At 42.9% G+C, this 21,213-nt stretch overlaps 1 protein-coding gene across 1 annotated transcript in view; it reads left to right on the top strand.

Annotated features, from left to right (window-relative positions):
• LOC126108207 (ankyrin-3-like) overlaps nt 1-21,213 on the top strand; it is a 413,426-nt gene that overhangs the window by 378,960 nt on the left and 13,253 nt on the right. Inside the window, exons 3-4 of the mRNA XM_049913443.1 lie at nt 8,464-9,037; nt 12,955-13,101. Of these exons, the coding sequence (XP_049769400.1) occupies nt 8,464-9,037; nt 12,955-13,101 (721 nt within the window). The remainder of the gene's footprint in view (nt 1-8,463; nt 9,038-12,954; nt 13,102-21,213) is intronic.

The raw sequence follows: 21,213 nt of genomic DNA, 5'->3' as shown, positions 1-21,213 counted from the left end.
CAAGTGGTTCTCTTTTTTCCAAAGCTCTCTTTAATTTTCCTGTTGGCAGTATCTATCTTACCCTAGTGAGATAAGCCTCTACATCCTTAAATTTGTCCTCTACGCATCCCTGCTTAACCATTTTGCGCTTCCTGTCGATCTCATTTTTGAGACGTTTGTATTCCTTTTTGCCTGCTTCATTTACTGCATTTTTATATTTTCTCCTTTCATCAATCAAATTCAGTATCTCTTCTGTTACCCACGGATTTCTACTAGACCTCGTCTTTTTACCTACTTGATCCTCTGCTGCCTTCACTACTTCATCCCTCAGAGCTACCCATTCTTCTTCTACTGTATTTATTTCCCCCATTCTTGTCAATTGTTCCCTTATGCTCTCCCTGAAACTCTGTACAACCTCTGGTTCTTTCAGTTTATCCAGGTCCCATCTCCTTAAATTCCCACCCTTTTGCAGTTTCTTCAGTTTTAATCTACAGTTCATAACCAATAGATTGAGATCAGAGTCCACATGTGCCCCTGGAAATGTCTTACAATTTGAAGCCTGGTTCCTAAATCTCTGTCTTACCATTATATAATCTTTCAGAAACCTTTTAGTATCTCCAGGGTTCTTCCATGTATACAGCGTTCTTTCATGATCCCTGAACCAAGTGTTAGCTATGTTTAAGTTATGCTCTGTGCAAAATTCTACCAGACGGATTCCTCTTTAATTTCTTACCCCCAATCCATATTCACCCGCTATGTTTCCTTCTCTCTCTTTTCCTACTCTCGAATTCCAGTCACCCATGACTATTAAATTTTCGTCTCCCTGCACTAGCTGAATAATTTCTTTTGATCTCATCATACAATTGATCAATTTCGTCATCATGTGCAGAGCTAGTAGGCATGGACTTCGTGTCTATCTTGGCCACAATAATGCGTCCACTATGCTGTTTGTAGTATTCTACAAACACTCCTTTTTTTATTCATTATTAAACCTACTCCTGCATTACCCCTATTTGATTTTGTATTCATAACCCAGTATTCACCTGACTAAAAGTCTTGTTCCTCCTGCCACCAAACTTCACGGATTCCCACTATATCTTTAACCTATCCATTTCCCTTTTTAAATGTTCTAACCTACCTGCCCGATTAAGGGATCTGACATTCTACGCTCCGATCCGTAGAAGAACGCCAGTTTTCTTTCTCCTGATAACGCCGTCCTCTCGAGTCGTTCCCTCCCGGAGATCCGAATGTGCTATTGTACCTCCGGAATATTTTACCCAAGAGGACGCCATCATTTACCCATACAGTATAGCTGCATGCCCTCGGGACAAATTACAGCTGTTGTTTCCCTTGCTTTCAGCCGTTCACAGTACCACAACAACATGGCCGTTTTGGTTAGCGTCATAAGGCCAGATCAGTCAATCATCCAGACTGGTGTCCCTGCAGCTACCAAAGGCTGCAGCCCCTCTTCAGGAACCACACGTTTGTCTGGCCTCTCAACAGATACCCCTCCATTGTGGTTGCACCTACGGTACGGCTATCTGTATCGCTGAGGCACGCAAGCCTCCCCACCAACGGCAAGGTCAATGGTTCATGGGGGAGGGGGGGGGGGAGAACTCGGGATAGAGACTAGATATAGCTAGGTGTTTTAGATACAAGTTATGTGTCAAATGGGGCCACGCATTGCTACTAATGGCCGTAACTGTGAACGTCATTTGGTGGTTAAAGTGATTTTTTAAAATGAAATCCTAATATTGGAGTTAGGATTAGAAACATTTAACGTGGAAAATGATAAATTATTGGTCATGGCAATGTTCAGTGCAGGTCGAACAAGCAAATAAGTCTTCAGATCTAGCATGGATTAACTCTGAATATAGGAGGGATACAGCAGAACACAATGTTAGATACAAACCAGAAGAGGTGTCCTGAGGGAAGACAGGCGAGGGACTCGCTCAGCGACTTGCAAACCAGTGATCTCAGGTTTATTTATACATGTTCTGTCTCCCAAACGTCCAAATCACATTTATACTTGATGATACATTTATTATTTCCAATAAACACATTAACTGAAACATAAAGGCCAAGTCTCTTCTCGGTTTTCAATATCCATCGTCACTAATTGGAATTTCCATGAAACAAAACACAACTTGAGAATGATCTATAATTATCTTTAATACCTTCATTATAGGCAATGATACATGATTCTTTATGCGCCTTCCAGTTTGTATCTAACATTGAATTTTGCTGCATCTTTCGTATTGTGAATTAATCCATACTAGAACGAAAAACATGATTATTTTATCTTCATTGAACCTAGCCACGACCTTGAATTATGTGCCATTTCATTCCTCAGACCCTGCAAAACACTTAAATAACCAAAACACGATGAAATAATTATTTTCCAAACTACTTTTTATTTGAAACTTCCTGGCAGATTAAAACTGTGTGCCCGACCGAGACTCAAACTCGGGACCTTTGCCTTTCGCGGGCAAGTACTCTACCAACTGAGCTACCGAAGCACGACTCACGCCCGGTACTCACAGCTTTACTTCTGCCTACTTTTTATTTAGTCAGAAATCTGTGGTAATGAAACGAAAGAAAATTCCAGACAATTAGATCTTATGGACCTGTACTTCTGGTTGTAGTTTCAATTGATGCTATAGGTGAATCCATCAGTCGTCCCTTAGGTAAAAATTTATATCTCCGAAAGTACTGAAGTTATTCACTGGAAATCAGCTGTGCCAGCGTGAGAACCAAAATTCTGCTCTCCTCCCAGCTCCGTGGTAAGCTACGCTTTCGATGTAAGATGACAATTCGTAATAATAGCTACATTGAAAACCCAGTGTGTGGTTGAAAAAGTGTTGATATAGCTGACATGGCCAGTTTCATCTGGTTGTTTCATTCAACTGACGGAGTGAGTAAACAGTTGATCAGCCACTCACGTCTTGCTGCATCAGTGACCGGCCGTCATCCGTGTACTGCCTGCCGTGGAGTGCATCCTTCGTTGGACCAAACAGACGGAAGTCGGAAGGTGCGAGATGCGGGTTGTTCAGCTCTGAGTGATCCACCGGTCACCTTGAATGAGAGCACGTTCCCACATCGCAGGAGTCACAGCCGTCTGCAGCTGACCGACACGTGGAGGTCGGCCAGATATGCACAACCCTGCTGCGACGATGGCGCTGCTAGGCCAGGCGTTGATCACCAGTAAGCCCTTCTGACGATGACAGACACCTCGCACTACGACTCGCGGTGCTTCTGTTCACTGCCAAATCGCCTCAGACATTCTGCAAGCGGGTATGAACATCTCCGATGCTCTGGTTTTCATCCGAAAGAAACTCGGTGACCGCTCTCAGCTTGGGTCGCACCTCCTTTACGGACGCCATTTTGGAGGCTACATACGGTGCTGCCAACTGATGGAATTCCATGAAGCTGAAGCTGTAGGGGCTGAAGCGGGAATATTCCACGATGTCTCACAAATTTCTCATTTTTCCAACAGAAATTGGCCGAGAAAAATGTGTAGCGTTGCAGATCGAATGCCCCGTAGGTTTATAATTATCTCAGTTGGACGATGATTGTGCTTATGTATTTTAATCTGCGTCCTTGAACTTGATGTGGCTAGATTCTTCACAATGCCTGTGTTCGTCTCGGCATCTGGTAGCAAGAAATGCGTGTGTTTGAGAATAGCTCCTCTTTAGATTTCTCTCCGAGGTAACTGGAAATTTGTTTAATATCGTTCTCGGCCGAAAACACTAACATCTTATTGCTATCTGAGCTGCACAGTGAAGTCGCTACCACAGCCAGGACAGACACACAGCCAAACCAGTTACAGAAGTACTGGCCTGCACGTCAACTGGTTCCGAAAATGACGAAGAGATTAAGGAAATGCTTTTAGAGAGAAAAGAAATTGGTCAGATCGTTAAGCGAGATGAAAACTTGTGATGTGGCACTTGAAATCGATAGTCGGAATACGAAGTGGAAGAAAAGTTTGGGGAGAAAAGAACTGAAGTAAGGGAATGAAAGGGGAAGCTGTCTGGCAGAATTTTGCACAGAGCATAATTTAACCACTAACAGTTGGTTTGAATGATGAAAGACAATTGTGTACATGTCAGGAGTCAGAATGCATCTCACTATTTGAGACATACTATATAGTCCTAATATTTACTATTACTTAACAAATAAAAGTGTGCTCGGATGGAACCCTGCTTCTCTCATAATGACTCTGGAAATTGCTAATGTCCATTCCAATCAGCTGGAAATTTATTTCCTGAACCAGAGATTACGAGTTGCAATTTTCATTTCAATCAACGACGTGGAAAGAAGTCCCCCTCTTAAGAAAAATGAAGAAAGACATTGTTATCTAACAAACTATACAGAGTACGATATATTGTCTTAGAAATATTGGATCATGGTTGGCTGTCTATTCAGAAAATACTGTCTGAAAAACTAGTTTCGTCGATTATTTGCCTATTTCTGGACCAGTTGGTTGATAAAGACCAGATGCCATCAGACACGTGGAATCACAGTGGAAGGCCCCATCACATCAAAAACGCCTCTGAGGGGTGGAAGAAAGTGATACACTAATATCAAAAGCTGTCAAATGTTTTCTCATTAATAAAAAACCTTCGAGAGGGCGTCGAGTGCTTTCGCTGATTAATTTCTAATTTGGATGGAAAAAGAATAAAGAAGTCTGCAATTCATACTAATGAGACGACTGTAAAGATTCCAAATTGATGGCAACGTGAAATCGTTTCTGACTTGTGTGACCCACACACGGAAATTACACTGTAGAAGAAAACATCGCCACCACTGGAAGTTATACGAGGGCAGTTCAATAAGTAATGCAACACATTTTTTATCTCGGCCAATTTTGGTTGAAAGAACCGGAAATTTTCCCGCTCGTCTCGTATAGTTCCATTGACTTCCGACAAGTGGCAGCGCTGTATGGAGCTGTTAAAATGGCGTCTGTAACGGATGTGCGTTGCAAACAACGGGCAGTGATCGAGTTTCTTTTGGCGGAAAACCAGGGCATCTCAGATATTCATAGGCGCTTGCAGAATGTCTACGGTGATCTGGCAGTGGACAAAAGCACGGTGAGTCGTTGGGCAAAGCGTGTGTCATCATCGCCGCAAGGTCAAGCAAGACTGTCTGATCTCCCGCGTGGGGGCCGGCCGTGCACAGCTGTGACTCGTGCAATGGCGGAGCGTGCGAACACACTCGTTCGAGATGATCGACGGATCACCATCAAACAACTCAGTGCTCAACTTGACATCTCTGTTGGTAGTGCTGTCACAATTGTTCACCAGTTGGGATATCCAAAGGTTTGTTCCCGCTGGGTCCCTCGTTGTCTAACCGAACACCATAAAGAGCAAAGGAGAACCATCTGTGCGGAATTGCTTGCTCGTCATGTGGCTGAGGGTGACAATTTCTTGTCAAAGATTGTTACAGGCGATGAAACACGGGTTCATCACTTCGAACCTGAAACAAAACGGCAATCAATGGAGTGACGCCACACCCACTCCCCTACCAAGAAAAAGTTTAAAGCCATACCCTCAGCCGGTAAAGTCATGGTTACAGTCTTCTGGGACGCTGAAGGGGTTATTCTGTTCGATGTCCTTCCCCATGGTCAAACGATCAACTCTGAAGTCTATTGTGCTACTCTTCGGAAATTGAAGAAACGACTTCAGCGTGTTCGTAGGCACAAAAATCTGAACGAACTTCTTCTTCATGACAACGAAAGACCTCACACAAGTCTTTGCACCCGAGAGGAGCTCACAAAACTTCAGTGGACTGTTCTTCCTCATGCACCCTACAGCCCCGATGGCGCACCGTCGGATTTCCATATGTTTGGCCCAATGAAGGACGCAATCCGTGGGAGGCACTACGCGGATAAAGAAGAAGTTATTGATGCAGTACGACGTTGGCTCCGACATCGACCAGTGGAATGGTACCGTGCAGGCATACAGGCCCTCATTTCAAGGTGGCGTAAGGCCGTAGTATTGATTGGAGATTACGTTGAAAAATAGTGTTGTGTAGCTAAAAGATTGGGGAATAACCTGGTGTATTTCAATGCTGAATAAAACAACCCCTGTTTCAGAAAAAAAGTGTGTTGCATTACTTATTGAACTGCCCTCGTACAAATATTGAAAAGTAGTTTAATGCACGTCGTACTCATTGGAAAGCTTGTAAACAACTTTAATGATGGACGAAATGAGACCACTTCCTCATGGATTTCCTGGGAAACGACACACAGACAGCTAAATACCTGTTGCAATTTGTGGAACATCCGGTAATGAAGACCGGTAGGGCTACCTTAAAGGTCATGCCTCTCCTAGGGCACCACCACGACACTCCTATTGAGACTCCATGAAGAAAAACCAGTGTGGGCGGACAGCAAACAGCAAACAGAAAACCGGTGCAGAAGACACAAATGACAAGCAGCCACATCCACTGATTCACCCTCTGTCTGAAGACCTGCTGCGGACCACTGCACGGTGTGTGGTCGAACCACTGTCCTCCCGAATGTGAGCCCAGAGTGTCTCACCGCCGCGCCCTGCATATCCAGTCCACTACTTGCATTTCACGCACGTTTCTCTGCCGGTTACATGGCGCAGACTCGCACGAAGATTGTGTCTCCAAAATATGCTGAAGGTGATCGGGACCATGGCTCTCTGTCTACTAATAATTCAGACACGATCCCGCTCAGTATCTTGGCAAATTTGTGATTACCTAGAAAACCGTTTGAGTGAAAGAATCTGCGAAAGCTCAGTGTAAACTACAGTCGCATTGAGTGTGTCACAATAAAGTAGAATACTACACCACTGATCTCGGGATACATTAAAGATTTACCACTTCGTTTATTGACATGCAGCACCACTTGGATGTAGGAAAATACGGTAACAATACCTGTAAACAACAGTGAAAAGTCGTTCACTGTGCGATTACAACGCCAGTGTCAAAAGTTTTGAGCCTATAACATTGAGTGCATATAAAACGACAAAGCAATATAAAACGGAAAAAAAGTGCACAATTAACTAACGAGGGATGAGAAAGGAAGACTCGGGTTGGTCGGGTGGCTTCCAGAAGCCTGCAGTGTACGTGTTGGCCTGCGACCCTGCGCTGACCTCCGGCGCTACGCTCTGTGCAGCACTGCCTCGGCGTCTCCATCCACGTCGAGCTGGCGTGACAGAAGCCTTGGGACGAATTCTCAGGCGCTCTCCTGGCACTGTAACGGCCCGGCAGACGTCTTACGCTGGTGGAATGGAGGTGCTAAGTCGGCACGTTTCGAAAAAAGTGGATGCCGTTCTCGCGAAACCCACTTGTCTGAATTTAGGAAACCAGTTTACACTGTAGGGTGTGGAACTATTTCACTGAGTCCATCGTTTGCCCCCTCATACGACCAGCAGAGTCAAAAGTGTTGTCGGAGCTGTGATGGAGCTTACTTTGGTTTAGCCATGACGTATCTGTCATCTAATAAGTATCTGAACGTTCTGTGGTGCAAAGATGCTATACAAACACGTCCACGGCAAAAGGAGATATAAATATATATTTCTGCGAAAGTTCCACAACACACGTCCTGGAAGTGGAGGCACCGAGTTTAATTCCTAAACTGCTCAACCTGGAAATACCTGGGTACACCATAGCTTGCAACATTCGGATAAAATGGCGACATGATTTATTATTGTATTATGCAGCATTGTTTACGACGGAGGTGGGCGCTGAATCTTTTTCTTAAGAAAGAAGACACAGATATCAATCTGTTAAAAGGAGAGTTAAACTTACTAATGAATTTAGACTCTTACAGTGGTTCAGAACGGTTCAAATGGCTCTGAGCACTATAGGACTTAACATCGGAGGTCATCAGTCTAATAGAACCTAGAACTACTTAAACCTAACTAATCTAAGGACGTCACACACATCCATACCCGAGGCAGGATTCGAACCTGCGACCGTAGCAGGCGCGCGGTTCCAGATTGAAGCGCCTAGAACCACTCGGTCGAGCCGGCCAGTAAAGTTTAATCGTGCCTAACCTGAGACATTCACCGAGGAAACCGATTTCTGCATTACATGTACATTGCTTCTGATGAGGTGTTACGGATCTGTGGAACCTGAGATAAGGAGGAAGAAAATTTTTCTCAGAGGTGCCACGAGCTTGGATTTAAATATAAGTCCTGTAACTTTAGGGCTGAAAGAAGTTTGTTGCTTTGCCAATTTTTTTGCTATGACATAAATAAACCATCTTTTGACTGAGAACGATAACATTTTTAGAAGGTGAAAGCAGTCTATCGTAGCACTGCGCTGGTAGTTACAAACCTTAGGTGATCACGAAGCAGTACGGACCCTTGTCATTTGAAGGAAACTGGTGACGTTGCAATCGATTTAGGGTGTACAACACTTTAACAGCTGTTGTTTCATACAGGTATGCATGCGCCTCGTACAAGTGTTGAGGGTGCAGTGTGAGGGCTGCTCAGTGGCACTGTGTTTCAGGACCACCCACCATGTCGGCAGTTACGGAGGTTCAGAACACCACAACCGAGGCTCTGGCCGCCCTGGTAGACGGGGGTGAAGGCTCCCTGGTGACGCTGGTGGCGGGCGAGACGAGGGTGGCGGCTCACAGGGCCGTGTTGGCAGCTGCGAGCCCAGTGTTCGAAGCGATGCTCGCGCACGACATGCTGGAGGCCAGCTGCGGCCAGGTGAGCATCGACGACGTGGAGGGCCCGGTGCTGAGGCTCCTGGTGGCCTACACGTATACCCTGCGGGCCCCCCAGCTGCCCGACACGGCCGCCCAGCTGCTCCCGGCGGCCGACAAGTACGGCTTGTCGGGCCTGAAGGCTGCCTGCGAGCGGCAGCTGATCTCGCAGTTGGCCGTCGAGACCGCAGCGGCGACGGCCGTCAGGGCAGTGAGGCACTCGTGCCCGGACGCCACCAGGGCTGCCGTCGCCTTCATAAACGACCACCCGCAGGTGATGGCCACGCAGGGCTGGGCGGACGCTGTGCTCGAGTGTCCACAAGAAGTCAACGAAGTCATCCGTCAACTCCGTGAGCCACCAGCAGAAGCCAGGTAAGCACGATCCCTTTAGGCAGCGCTAGTGTGAATTTGACGTCGTCCTTGCTTTGTTCGTCATGGGTTTCTTTGCTGCCTAAGTTGCATAGAACCTTAACGTCATCTACTTACTGATCGTCAGTCACGATGCTAAGTCTCTCGCTGTTTTCACTTCTACTGCTTCTTATCAATTTCGCCTTTCTTTGATTTACTCTGATTCCATATTCTGTACTCATTACACTGTTCATTCCATTCAGCAAACCCTGTAATTCTTCTTCACTGTCACCGAGAGAATCAGTCATCAGCAAATCTTATATCATTTCACCATGACTTTTAATTCCACTTCAATCTTTCCATTATTTCCGTCATCGCTTCCTCGGTATATAGATTGAACAGTAGAGGCGAAAGATTACATCTCTGTCTGACACCCTTTCTAACCCGAGTGCTTCGTTCTTGATCTTCAACTTTTATTTTACCTTCTTGCCTCTTCTACATATTGCAAATTACTCGACTTCTCCTCTGGCTTACCCGTATTTTTCTCAGAATTTCAAACATCTTGCAACATTTGATATTGCCCAACGCTTTTGCCAGGACCACAAATCCTATGAACGTTACGGAACTTCAATTTTCTTTTCCATTCTCCTGTGTGTTATCCTTCTTAGCAACTGGGATGCTTGAGCTGTTAAGCTGATTGTGCGATAATTCTCACGCTTCTCTGCTGTTGCAGTCTCCCAAATCGTGATTATATTTCTCTCAAAGTCAGATTGTATATTGCTAGACTCATACATTCTACACAACAGTGAGAATAGACCTTTTGCCACCTCCTCCAATGATTTTAGAACTTCTGATTGAATGTTGTCTATACCTTATGCCTTCTTTGGTCTTAAATTTTCCAAAGCACTTTTAAAATCTGATTCTAATCACCAATATTTTCCATACCGACTCCTGCTTGTTCTTCTGTCACGCCATCGGACAAGTTGTGCCAATCAGAGGCCTTCAGTGTACTCTTTCCAACTATCTGATCTCGCCTCTGTATTTAACACTGGAATTCCCATTGTGCTCTTAATGTTACCACGCTTGCTTTTAATTCACTGGAAGAGTGCTTTGACTTTTATATATGCTGCGTCAGTCGTCCCAAGAATCATTTCTTCTTTGATTTCTTCACATTTTTCGTGCAGCCATTTCACCTTAGCTTCTCTGCACTTCCTATTCATTACATCCTTAAGTGACATATTTTTCTATTACTGAATTTTCCTGAATATTTTTGAATTTCTTTCGTTGATTGATCAACTGAAAGATTTCTTATATTTTCCATGGTTTCTTCGCAGTTAGCTTCTTTGTACCTACATTTTTCTTTCCAACTTCTGTTACTGTCGTTGTTAAAGATACCCATTCCTTTTCAACTGAACTACCTATTGAGCTGCTTATTATTGCAGTATCTGTAGCCTCAGAGAACATAAATCTCATCTCTTCTTTCCTTAGTACTACTGTATTCCACTTCTCTGTACATCGATTGCTCCTGACGAGTCTCGTAAAATTCAGCCTACTCTTCATCACTGCTAAATTGTTATGAGTCTATATCTACTCCTGGGTATGCTTTACAGTCCAGTATCTGATTTCAAAATGTTTGCCTGACAATAATACAGTGTGACTTTAAACCTCCCATATTTCAGTCCTTCTCCAAGTATACCCCCTCGTCTAGTGATTCTTGAATAGACTATACCAGCTATTACTAGGATAAATTTACTGTAGAGCTTAACTAGCCTTTCTTCTCTCCTATTCCTATGATCAAGTACATATTCTCGTGTAACCCTTTCTTCTACTCCTTCCCCCTACGATTGCGTTTCAATCCCTCCATGACTATTACATAGTACCAAATTACCTGTTCAGTATCCTCATACTTTTTCTCTCTCTTCACCTTCAACGTGCGACGTCATCATGTATAGCTGAACTATGCATGTTGTTGGTTTGCTTTCGATTCTCACGAGAAAATATCTGTACTCGCTTTCTGCCGTGCCTTTCTATTGATACTGAATCCTACTGCTGTTGCTACTACCCTATTCTCATGTGACCAGAAATTCTTTTCTTTCCTTTCCACGTCACTGACACCCACTACAGCTAGATACGTCCTCAGCATTTCCCTTTCCTTATTTTCTACCTTCCCAACCATATACAAATTCCTTACTTTCCACATCACGATTCAAACGTTATCTTTTGTTGGTTACTCAACCCTTTTCCCATGGTCACCTCCCCGTTGTGCCTCCTCGCCTGGAGATTTGAATGGGGGACTAGTCTTTTGCCAATGGAGAGACCATTATGGCTCTTATTGAATCACATGCCACATGTCATGTTGATGCACGTTATGCATATTTACACAGTGGTTGACATTGCCTTCTGTGTCCTCATGTTGTTGATCATTGCCAATTTTTCCTCATTTAGGAGCAGTTTCCAGCCTCAAGGGAAAGAGAGTGCCCTGAACCTCTGTCGGCCCCTCCGCCCTCTTTGGAAAGGCTGTTGGCTGAAAGAGGGTGACACCTTATGCTGGAAGTCTTCAGACACCAATGCTGATGATTCTTATTCAAAATTCAAGTGACGGTGAGGTTCAAACCTGGGACTGAGGATTTTGCTGATTACTAAAAAAGACGCTACCCCTAAGTGACTGGCCCCAAAGAGCAGGGTATGACTCCCTGAGATATCCAGTCAAGCAGGAGCTATGGACACTGGGGCTATTCATGCACACTGGGGCCAAACAAGAAGAGAATAATGCAGCCAGCACAATAATATTGTCACACTTAATGCTGTGCCTTACCATCACATTTCCTTCTCATCTCTGTTCAGCTATCGCCCTGAATATTTTCCGTGCATTCCCTTTTACAAAGCAGACACGAAATCTCTGCGCCCCCCCCCCCCCCCCCCCCGTCTTGTTCGAAGTTCCCTGTGGTGTTACCAGAGGTCGTCCACGGAATCCTATGAGGTTTCCTGCTACTGGTATACAGCAGATTATATTCGCTGTCCACCTACAGGTGTACGACGTATCTCCCACAATGTCAGTATAGATGTGACGTTTTCATCCAGCTATCATTTGTTGCCTCTGTCTTTTGGATACATATGCTCCATACAAGTCTATTTTGTTTCCTTTTCAATTAAAAAAAAATCCATATTCAATAAACTACATGTTACTTCACAAGTTGTAAACGTTGTCCTTAATATAAAATTGCATACACTTCGTAACCCATTTTTGTCTTTTAATGGTGGACTCTACTGCAAACTGCTCAACACGAAAATTGTTGTTTAAGAAACACATCACCACTGCTGTCTTTTTCAATGAATCGAATTGTGGAGACATTACATGCATATATACAGTTCTATTTGCTTTACTCAAATGCAGATTTTTGAATATACTCTCGATAACTTTTATAGCATAGCTCTTGTAATTCTTGTCCATCTTCATTCCCTCGGGCTTCACATCAAACAGCGCCTGCATATCCATGACCATATAGTTTCAACAGTAAGTTGATACCCCAACTTATCAGTTTGTTTCTCTCTCTCTCTCTCTCTCTCTCTCTCTCTCTCTCTCTCTCTCTCTCTCTCTCTCTCTCTCTCTAAGTAGCAGCCAGTTCACTTTACCTGCTTCTAAATTCTGACTGATAGTTGTTCTGTTAGGGCAGCAAAATTGTTGGCCCTTATGTTTGGGATTTGGTTTATGCTTCATTGTGAACAATTTGTTGTTTCGCATCTTAAGCTACGCCAGTGGGGAATATAGCAGAAGTAGTGCAGAAAAAGACAAGTTAATTGGTGGTACAGTCACGTTATGTGAGAGGCTGGTGTTGTTGGCACTGAGTGTTCTGTTGCCCCGGTGGACAGTCCCTCAGCTGTACCGCCTGCAGTGAGCCCCTGTGTGAACACGCCCACCCACACAGTGTTTCTCTGTGCAGCTCGCCGACCGCCACAGGGGGCGGATCCACCCCCAACTCTGACCGTCAACCCCACAGCGGCCACAGCCGGACTCCTGCTGCAGCTGCGCCTCCCACGTCTGCCCGACACACCCCTCCACCTGATGACGCAGCCGTCTCGCGCTTCCGGTGAGTTGTGTTGCCACACGTGCCCAAGTCTTACACTCACAGTACTGCTTATTTAGGCATGATCCAGCCGATATAGTGAATAAAATAAAATACAGATTCCTTCAGTTTTTGGATAGAGGTTACAGATGCCATTAAACATTACTCCTTTCTCACTTTTTTGGCTATGATATTTTGAAGATTGAGCACATATGCAGAAGATTTCTCGTTCTCTGTATTTGCAGTGAGAATTACGTTCAGTTCAGTCACTCAACTGTAGTTACGTAGGAAGTGTCCCATTCAAATCATACCCATTCCCAAAGATTCTTTATATATTGATGTGTTGAATCTGATTTTGTTTTTAGTGACGATTGTGTGTCTTACAAATTGATTCTGAATTAAATGGGTGTGGAAACAGGATTTTTCACACAATTCCTCTCAACAAAATCTATGTGAATGGTTGTAGATATAAGTTGTTGAAGACACTGAGTAAGAAATGGCGAAAATAAGGTAAACAGAAATACAAGTAATAATGACAAAAAGTTAATATTTAGTACAGTAATGAGGATACAGCTTGTTTTGGGTATGTCTTAAAATGTAATTCGAATATTCCTTAAATGGTTCCCTGGTCAGTTACATCTGTAGTGACTATTGGAAATCTGTGCCGCACTGTAACAGGAACCCAGATTTGCTGCTTATTGCAGGCAGTCTCCTTGAGCAGTCGGTTGCCTGAGCACACCTCCACTTCTGACTCAGCTTCTCATCGACACTTGCACTAGAGTTTATCCCGGGGGACTTCTGGGAAGAGTATCAAAAGGGAAATCTAATCGGTGGATGTTATCCTACTTCAGAGGATGTACATGAGAATCTCTGGCGGTAGTGTTTGCAAACCATGGGTAAAAAGATCATCCACAATGGCATTTCCAGTTACGCCAGCAAATGCACTCAGCTGGTCTAATGGTTGAGGTATCTGCTCTCTAGAAGTGAGAAATGCAGTGGGTGTGGCTGAGTGGAGATGCGTACAGCACTGTATGGCTCGTCACTCGTAAACAAACTCCTGTATTTGATGGATGATGAAGGTCACCAGGTGTGATGAGTAGTGGATTTGATTCACCGAGGAGAAGTTTTGCATAATTCCATGGTATAGTTAACTTTTATTTTTAGAAAAGGGCAACCGACGTGGGCAAAGATAGTTGGACCTACTGTATATATATATATATATATATAAAACCAACAGCAGAGTTTCCACAATGATGATGGTGCCACTACAGCGGAGTTACTAAATACAGTTTTCCTCAATTCCTTCACGAAAAAAGGCAAAGTAACTATTCAAGAATTCGAAACCAGAACAGCTGTTAGCGTGAGTGACATAAAAGTATATATTTTAGGTGTTGTGAAGCAACTCAAATCACTTAAGAAAGGCAAGTCTTCTGGTCCAGATGGAATACGAATCAGGTTCCTTTCAGAGTATGCAGACACAATAGTGCCTTTCTTAGCAATCGTATACAACCGTTCACTTGGCGAAAGGTCTGTTCCTAAAGACTGGAAAGTAGCACAGGTCACACCAATACTCAAGAAAGGAAATAGGAGTAACCTATTGAATTACAGAGACATATTACTGACCTCAATTTGCAGTAGGATTTTGGAGAATACACTGTACTCGAACATTGACTCACCTCGAAGAAAATGACTTATCGATACATAACCAACACGGATTCAGAAAATATCGTTCTTGTGCAACACAGCTAGCTATTTATGCCCATGAAGTAATGAGTGCTGTCGACAAGGGATCTAAGATCGATTCCATATTCTTAGATTTCCAGAAGGGTTTGATACCATTTCTAACAACAGACTATTACATGGTGTATACGACCCGGGGCGCCACCATCTAACCGTCTAGTATTGCCCCGGTACGAAATATCATAGATCCAGGGTTGATGCGCAGATCAGGTTGACTTGTAGTGGGGAGGGGGGGGGGGTGATCTGTGTTCACATTTAGTGACTTTGCTGTTTCCTCTTTGTTCACTGCTGTCATGTCAAATGAAAGAGAGTGGTTTCTGTGGCTGGGAGATATCAAGTGAATTAAAATACATTCACACAATTACGGAAGATTAAAATATGTCATTAGTTCCAGATTTTAATACAATTTCCACCTATCTGACAGTCAAGCATTAATTATCTTGCAGAACAATAAAGTTACTTTTGTCGCTTTGCTGAAGTAATTCGGCTTTTATTGATCTTTTCCGCTGAGGCAGCCAGTTTGTTTGAAACAAAGTGTTCAAATCCACACTATTGGCTAGTTTCAACTGTTCACTGCATTTCAAGGGCACGTTTTCATCTTCTACAGGGTGTATACGACCCGGGACAACCGGGAGATCTGGGAAAAACCCGGGAACTTTTTCATCCAGGAGAAAACCAGGAAAAACCCGGGAATTTTTTAGAATTCTGGGAATTTTTCATTGTTTTAGTTTTCAGTTAAATTTTTGTAATTTTGACTGGCAAGAACCGTTACTCTAACAAATGATATTACTGTACCCCACAACTGCAGAATAATACTGCAACAATGAAACTTAACGAGAAAAAAAAACCAAAATAACTTAAAATGCAAATGAAATGCGCCATATACGACGACACAGTCCTCATGCAAGCGTCTGCCAACAGTAAAACGTGTCAAAGGCTTTAGGAAGACTTCATAACAACAAATTCCCTCCGATGACCGTGAAGTCACAACTGTTTACATTACATTCGTGTTAGCAGTTACGAGCGAGCTCATGCGCATGCGCAGCTGAGTCGTGTTTGAGAAGCAGATTGTCCCGCTTCTGGCTACAGGAATGTGGCTCTCCGCTGTGCAAGCAGTCACAGCAAACAGCTAGATGGTACCGGGAAAAGGGGGCGCCAAATTCATATTCTCAAGGAAAAACTTATTTCACAAAGCGCCTAGCATCCAGCGCACGTTGATCTATCAATCATTTATATGATTTTGAAACGCATCCTTGTTAGTTTCTGAACACATTTTAAGTTCATTTCTGAATGAATCGTAAGTTGGTTTTTGAATGCGTGCGTAGTGTACGTGATGTCTCTGTCAGGAGAATCCTAATCGCATCTAGAAAATAATCTTTCTGCAGACAAAAGGGGATGGGGCCGTACGAGCTGAGCGGAGTAAAGCCGAACGGATAAATGCCAGTCGCTGTCTGATTGGGTTTTCGAATGTTCAGCTTTCTTATAATTCATAGCGAAATCCATAGATTCAGCCTACCAGAATGGAAATAAACGACTGCAGGAATAACAAGTGGGTAAGATAACGTATTATCTTCTCGTTGTATCCAAGAAAATGAAATTTTGACAGAAACTTTCTGGCCAGATTGCTACACTAGTAAGGTCCAGTTGTACAGTCCCCGGCTAGCAGCCGCTTAAGTTGTGATTCGGAAGTAACGCAGAAAACGTTTTGTACGAATTTGTAACAACGCCTAATGGCAGAACAATTTAGGGGTAACTAAACCGGTGATTCTGGCAGGGTTACTGAAGTTGATCGGCGAACAAATTTTGACAGTGGTAGGAATGTCCACAGAATTGGTGATGACAAGATTGTTAGAACGAGGAAGCAGAATAAACGGGGACATCACACAAATTATGGAAGGACGAGACTATTCCAAATTTATATAAGAATTCCGCAATACTACTTTCTGATCTCATGCTTGAGAAACTGGTGCGTATGAATGAAATGTGAAACTATTTCCTAACATAAAGCTTTTTGCTTGTTGTAGGCCTAATAGGCATTTGATATATGTACTTAGTGAATTATATTCTATCATGTATTAAAAATGACTGTGTGCCAATACAGTCTCGCTAATTTGGTGTGTGTGTGTGTGTGTGTGTGTGTGTGTGTGTGTGTGTGTGTGTGTGTGTGTGTGTGTGTGTGTGTGTGTGTGTTATAAAATTTGCTACAATATTAGAAAGGCCTGTTTTGTTTTATTTAGCATACATCGACAAAATATATGTAATCAGATCCAGAAACCACACCAGTCTTAGCTATTATTTGTATTAACAGCTTTTTCAGTATTAGATAACGAAATTTCGAATTTTCATGCAGCAAAAAGTTTGACCAACTTTGGTGAGGTAATAGATTCTTGTGCAGAAAGCAAAAGCACGCCATTTAAAGCTGTAGCAAGATTAGAGAGAAAAAATGCTAGGAGGTAAGTATTGAAATGTGTACTTTCTTGCTTGTCTCTTGTCTATATTGGTTTTATGCATCCTATATTTTACTTTTGTCACACAAAACAGGAAGTTATTAGCTATTAGGCAATAGAGTCCAAATTTTCTGAAGAGATCTTGTTCTCCCGATTACAAATAATCCCATCCGCTATTAATGGTGAGTTTTTTTAAAAAATAAAGAGGGGCAGGCTGTCAAACTGGCTGACTGGGAGCAGGAGAGGCAGCACAGGACATTTCTGTTTCCACAGTCCTGAATATAGTTTAATGTCATCGCTTACAAAATATACACGTTTCAATTCCACAGAGTGAAATACAGTGACGTGCGATAGGAGAACGCTGTACGAAGAGGCGTGGCACTGCACTTTGGCACACTTAAGGCCAAATAACATGTCTAATATTTTCTCTAACACGTATGTTTTTGTTTCAAATTTTTCAGAATGATGTGTTTTACAAGATGCACATAGGGTAATTTTGAAAATTCGTTTTTTTTAGTATTGACCCGGTTCGCAAATATCGTAGATGCGAGGCTGATACGGAGAGAAGTCCGAGCTATAGTGGGCAGTCTCCACGTGGCCCGTGTTAACGTTCAGTGGTTTTGCTGTTTCTCCTTTGTTTACTCTCGCGTCAAATGAAAGCAAAACGGATATCTTTGGCCGGGAGGTATCAAGTGAATTAAAATACATTCACATAATCACCGAAGGCTGATATACGTTATTAGTTTCAGATTTTATTTTGTTTCCACCTTTCTGACAGTCAAGCACCAATCGCCTTGCAGAACAATGAAGTTATTTTTGTCTGTTTGCTAAAGAAATTTGGGTTTTATTAACCTTTTCCACAGAGAGCATCCAATGTATTTGAAACGAAATTTTTAGTTCCACAGTACTGGCTAGTTTCAACTGTTCGCTGCATTTCAAGTGCAAGTTTTCATCTTCTAGCACGTACGGCATTATGCCATAATAATGAACCAAACATAAGATTATGCAGTACTGGTACTCCAAGAAAATTTACATCTGAATCTGGACACACGAATATGCGCTTTAAGTTGCAGTTTAAATGTGCACATTTTAGTATGGTTCACGAAGTTCTGATCTCTTGGAGTACCCTGGGACGTCTTACTGCTTTTACAACGTAATGTAAGATCTTTTAATGTTTTACATGTACGTACATACGGGCTTCCTACGTCATGTTAGCTGCGCAAGCTCGGGGCGCCTCTTACCTGGCGCTCTCCGGCAGCTGCTGGAACGAACCTGTTTCCAGCAGGTCGTGGAAAAATATTGCGAATGCTGGTTTGACAAGCGTTACTTTCAAAGTAAATATCCTTTAACGTAAGTTGGACTATGCGCGAGGGTGTACCATGGAATTCTTAAATCACAGTGTGTTTGACTCCATTTAAAAATCAACTCTTTGATGACAAGCTATTTAGAAGAATTTCAAACCCTGGAGATCAGACATTTATGTCATCATTAAAAATTTTACTGCCACATTTGTGTGATGTATCTTAAAGTGTAACACGCGCAAAAATCAACATTATATCGAAAGATTAGCTTCTCTTGCAGCTTATTAACCTTAGTGACCAATATTATATGTGGAAGCTTTGCTTTTCTTGTAGCAACACTATGTATATTAATGTAAGCCATTAACTCGTGTGTTACTGCTGCTTAACAGGGATGTTGCTATTGGCTGACTACATCACGCGTCCTATGCTCTGAATACTTGCTGTCATGAGCTGGCGAGATCACGTGACATGAGCTGTGGCTGGCTTACAAAAGCGCATCGCAATCTCGATTTCAGTGATTCGGAAAGTAACATGCGGTGTTTGGTGGAATTCCAATGTGTGCTGTCGTAATACGAAAATACGCAACGTACGTGTTTCTGCACATCAAAGATATTTCCAAAATGTGTCTTTATCCCTGAGTTTCGTTTTCTAAAGTGCCGGGAAATTCTACACCCATGTCCAAAACCATAACCATTCAAAGGATTGATAAGTTTTGCACTTCTGAGGGAAAAATATACTGTCACTTAAGACAGAAAGTGTTTTCACGAGGGAGAAAGTGTATTTTTAAGCGGGAAATCCGGGAATTTTTTCGTTGTCCACGTATACATCCAGTATTAATCAAATTTGATACATATGAAGTATTGTCTCTATTGTGTGACTGGATTCTTGATTTCCTCGCAGAGATGTCACGGTTCTTACTGATAGACAGCAAGTCATAGAGTAGAATAGAAGTCATATACGGCGTTCTGCAAGATAGTGTCATAGGCCCTCTGCTGTTCCTGATTTACATAAATGATCTAGGTGATAATGTGAGCTGCCCCCTTAGATTGTTTGCAGAGGATGCTGTAATTTACCGTCTAGTAAAATCATAAGACGATCAATTCCAATTACAAAATGATCTAGAGAGAATTTCTTTATGATGCGGGAAGTGGCAATTGGCACCAAACAAAGAAAAGTGCGAGGTCATCGACGTGGGTACTAAGAGAAATCCGTTAAATTTTGGGTATACGATAAATCGCACAGATTTAAGGGCTGTCAATTCGACTAAATACCTAGGAATTACAATCACGAGCAACTTAAATTGGAATGACCACATAGATAATATTGTGGGAAAGGCGAAACAAAGACTGCGCTTTGTTGGCAGAAACTTGGAAGATGCGACAAACCTACCAAAGAGAGCCTACATTACACTTGTACGTCCTCTGCTGGAATATTGCTGCGCGGTGTGGGTTCCTTACCAGGTACGATTGGCATAGGACAGCGAAAAAGTGCAAAGAAGGGCAGTTCGTTTCGTGTTATCGCGCAATATGGGTGAGAGTGTCACTGATATGATTCGCGAGTTGGTGTGGCAGTCACTGAAACAAAGGCGGTTTTCTTTGCGGCGAGATCTGTTTACGAAATTTCAATTGCCAGCTTTCTCTTCCGATGGAAAATATTTTGTTGACATCCACCTATGTAGGGCGAAATGATCAACATAATAAAATAAGAGAAATCAGAGCTCCAATGGAAAGATTGAGGTGTTCCTTTTTCCTACGCGCCATTTGAGTGGAATGGTAGAGAAATGGTATGAAACAGGTTCATTGAACCCTCTGCCAGGCACTTCAGTGTGAATTGCAGAGTAACCATGTAGATGTTGATTCCCTCCTGTATAGAGATTCAAGTACTTTCTGCTTTGATTGACCAAGATAATCAGCTGCAGATTTGATCGACTTTGGAATCCACTGAACATTTAAAACCCTCCTGCACCTCAGGCAGGCAACAGAAGCACACCCATTTCCACTCGCAGTCATGGAAGACAGAGAGAATTAGTGTTGAAATTATATCAGGGGCAGGCAACAAACAGAAATTTTTCAATTTTCGTGCATACAAATTATGCGGGTAATAACGCGTAATTTAGCACAGGAAGTACATACCTACAAATAAAAAAATTTTAAAAACGCTACATATAAGATGACACACACCTACATGTGCTACATGCACACTGAAAACATCATCGACAGTGTCGAATTGTATACTTAGTGTCCAGGATAATAGTATTAATAATGCAGCACATGCTGATATCAAAATCAGTATGCTCCGTAGAGAATGTGAAACAAAGCAGAAAAAAATAGAACGCCAAGATGACATGCAAGACTTGGAAAGGTAAGAAGTGGGGAAATGTTTGGGATGCAAACACGCCGGCCGCGGTGGCCGTGCGGTTCTAGGCGCTACAGTCTGGAGCCGAGCGACTGCTACGGTCGCAGGTTCGAATCCTGCCTCGGGCATGGATGTGTGTGATGTCCTTGGGTTAGTTAGGTATACTTAGTTGTAAGTTCTAGGCGACTGATGACCTCAGAAGTTAAGTCCCATAGTGCTCAGAGCCATTTTGTGATGCAGCGTCAAGGGTAACAGCAGCCATGTCTCCGAGCTGATAGTCCGTGCTGCTGGAA

This window comes from Schistocerca cancellata, chromosome 11, assembly GCF_023864275.1.
Source record: "Schistocerca cancellata isolate TAMUIC-IGC-003103 chromosome 11, iqSchCanc2.1, whole genome shotgun sequence".
NCBI classification, from domain to species: Eukaryota; Metazoa; Arthropoda; class Insecta; order Orthoptera; family Acrididae; genus Schistocerca; species Schistocerca cancellata.
This window is presented reverse-complemented; position numbering and strand designations above follow the sequence as displayed.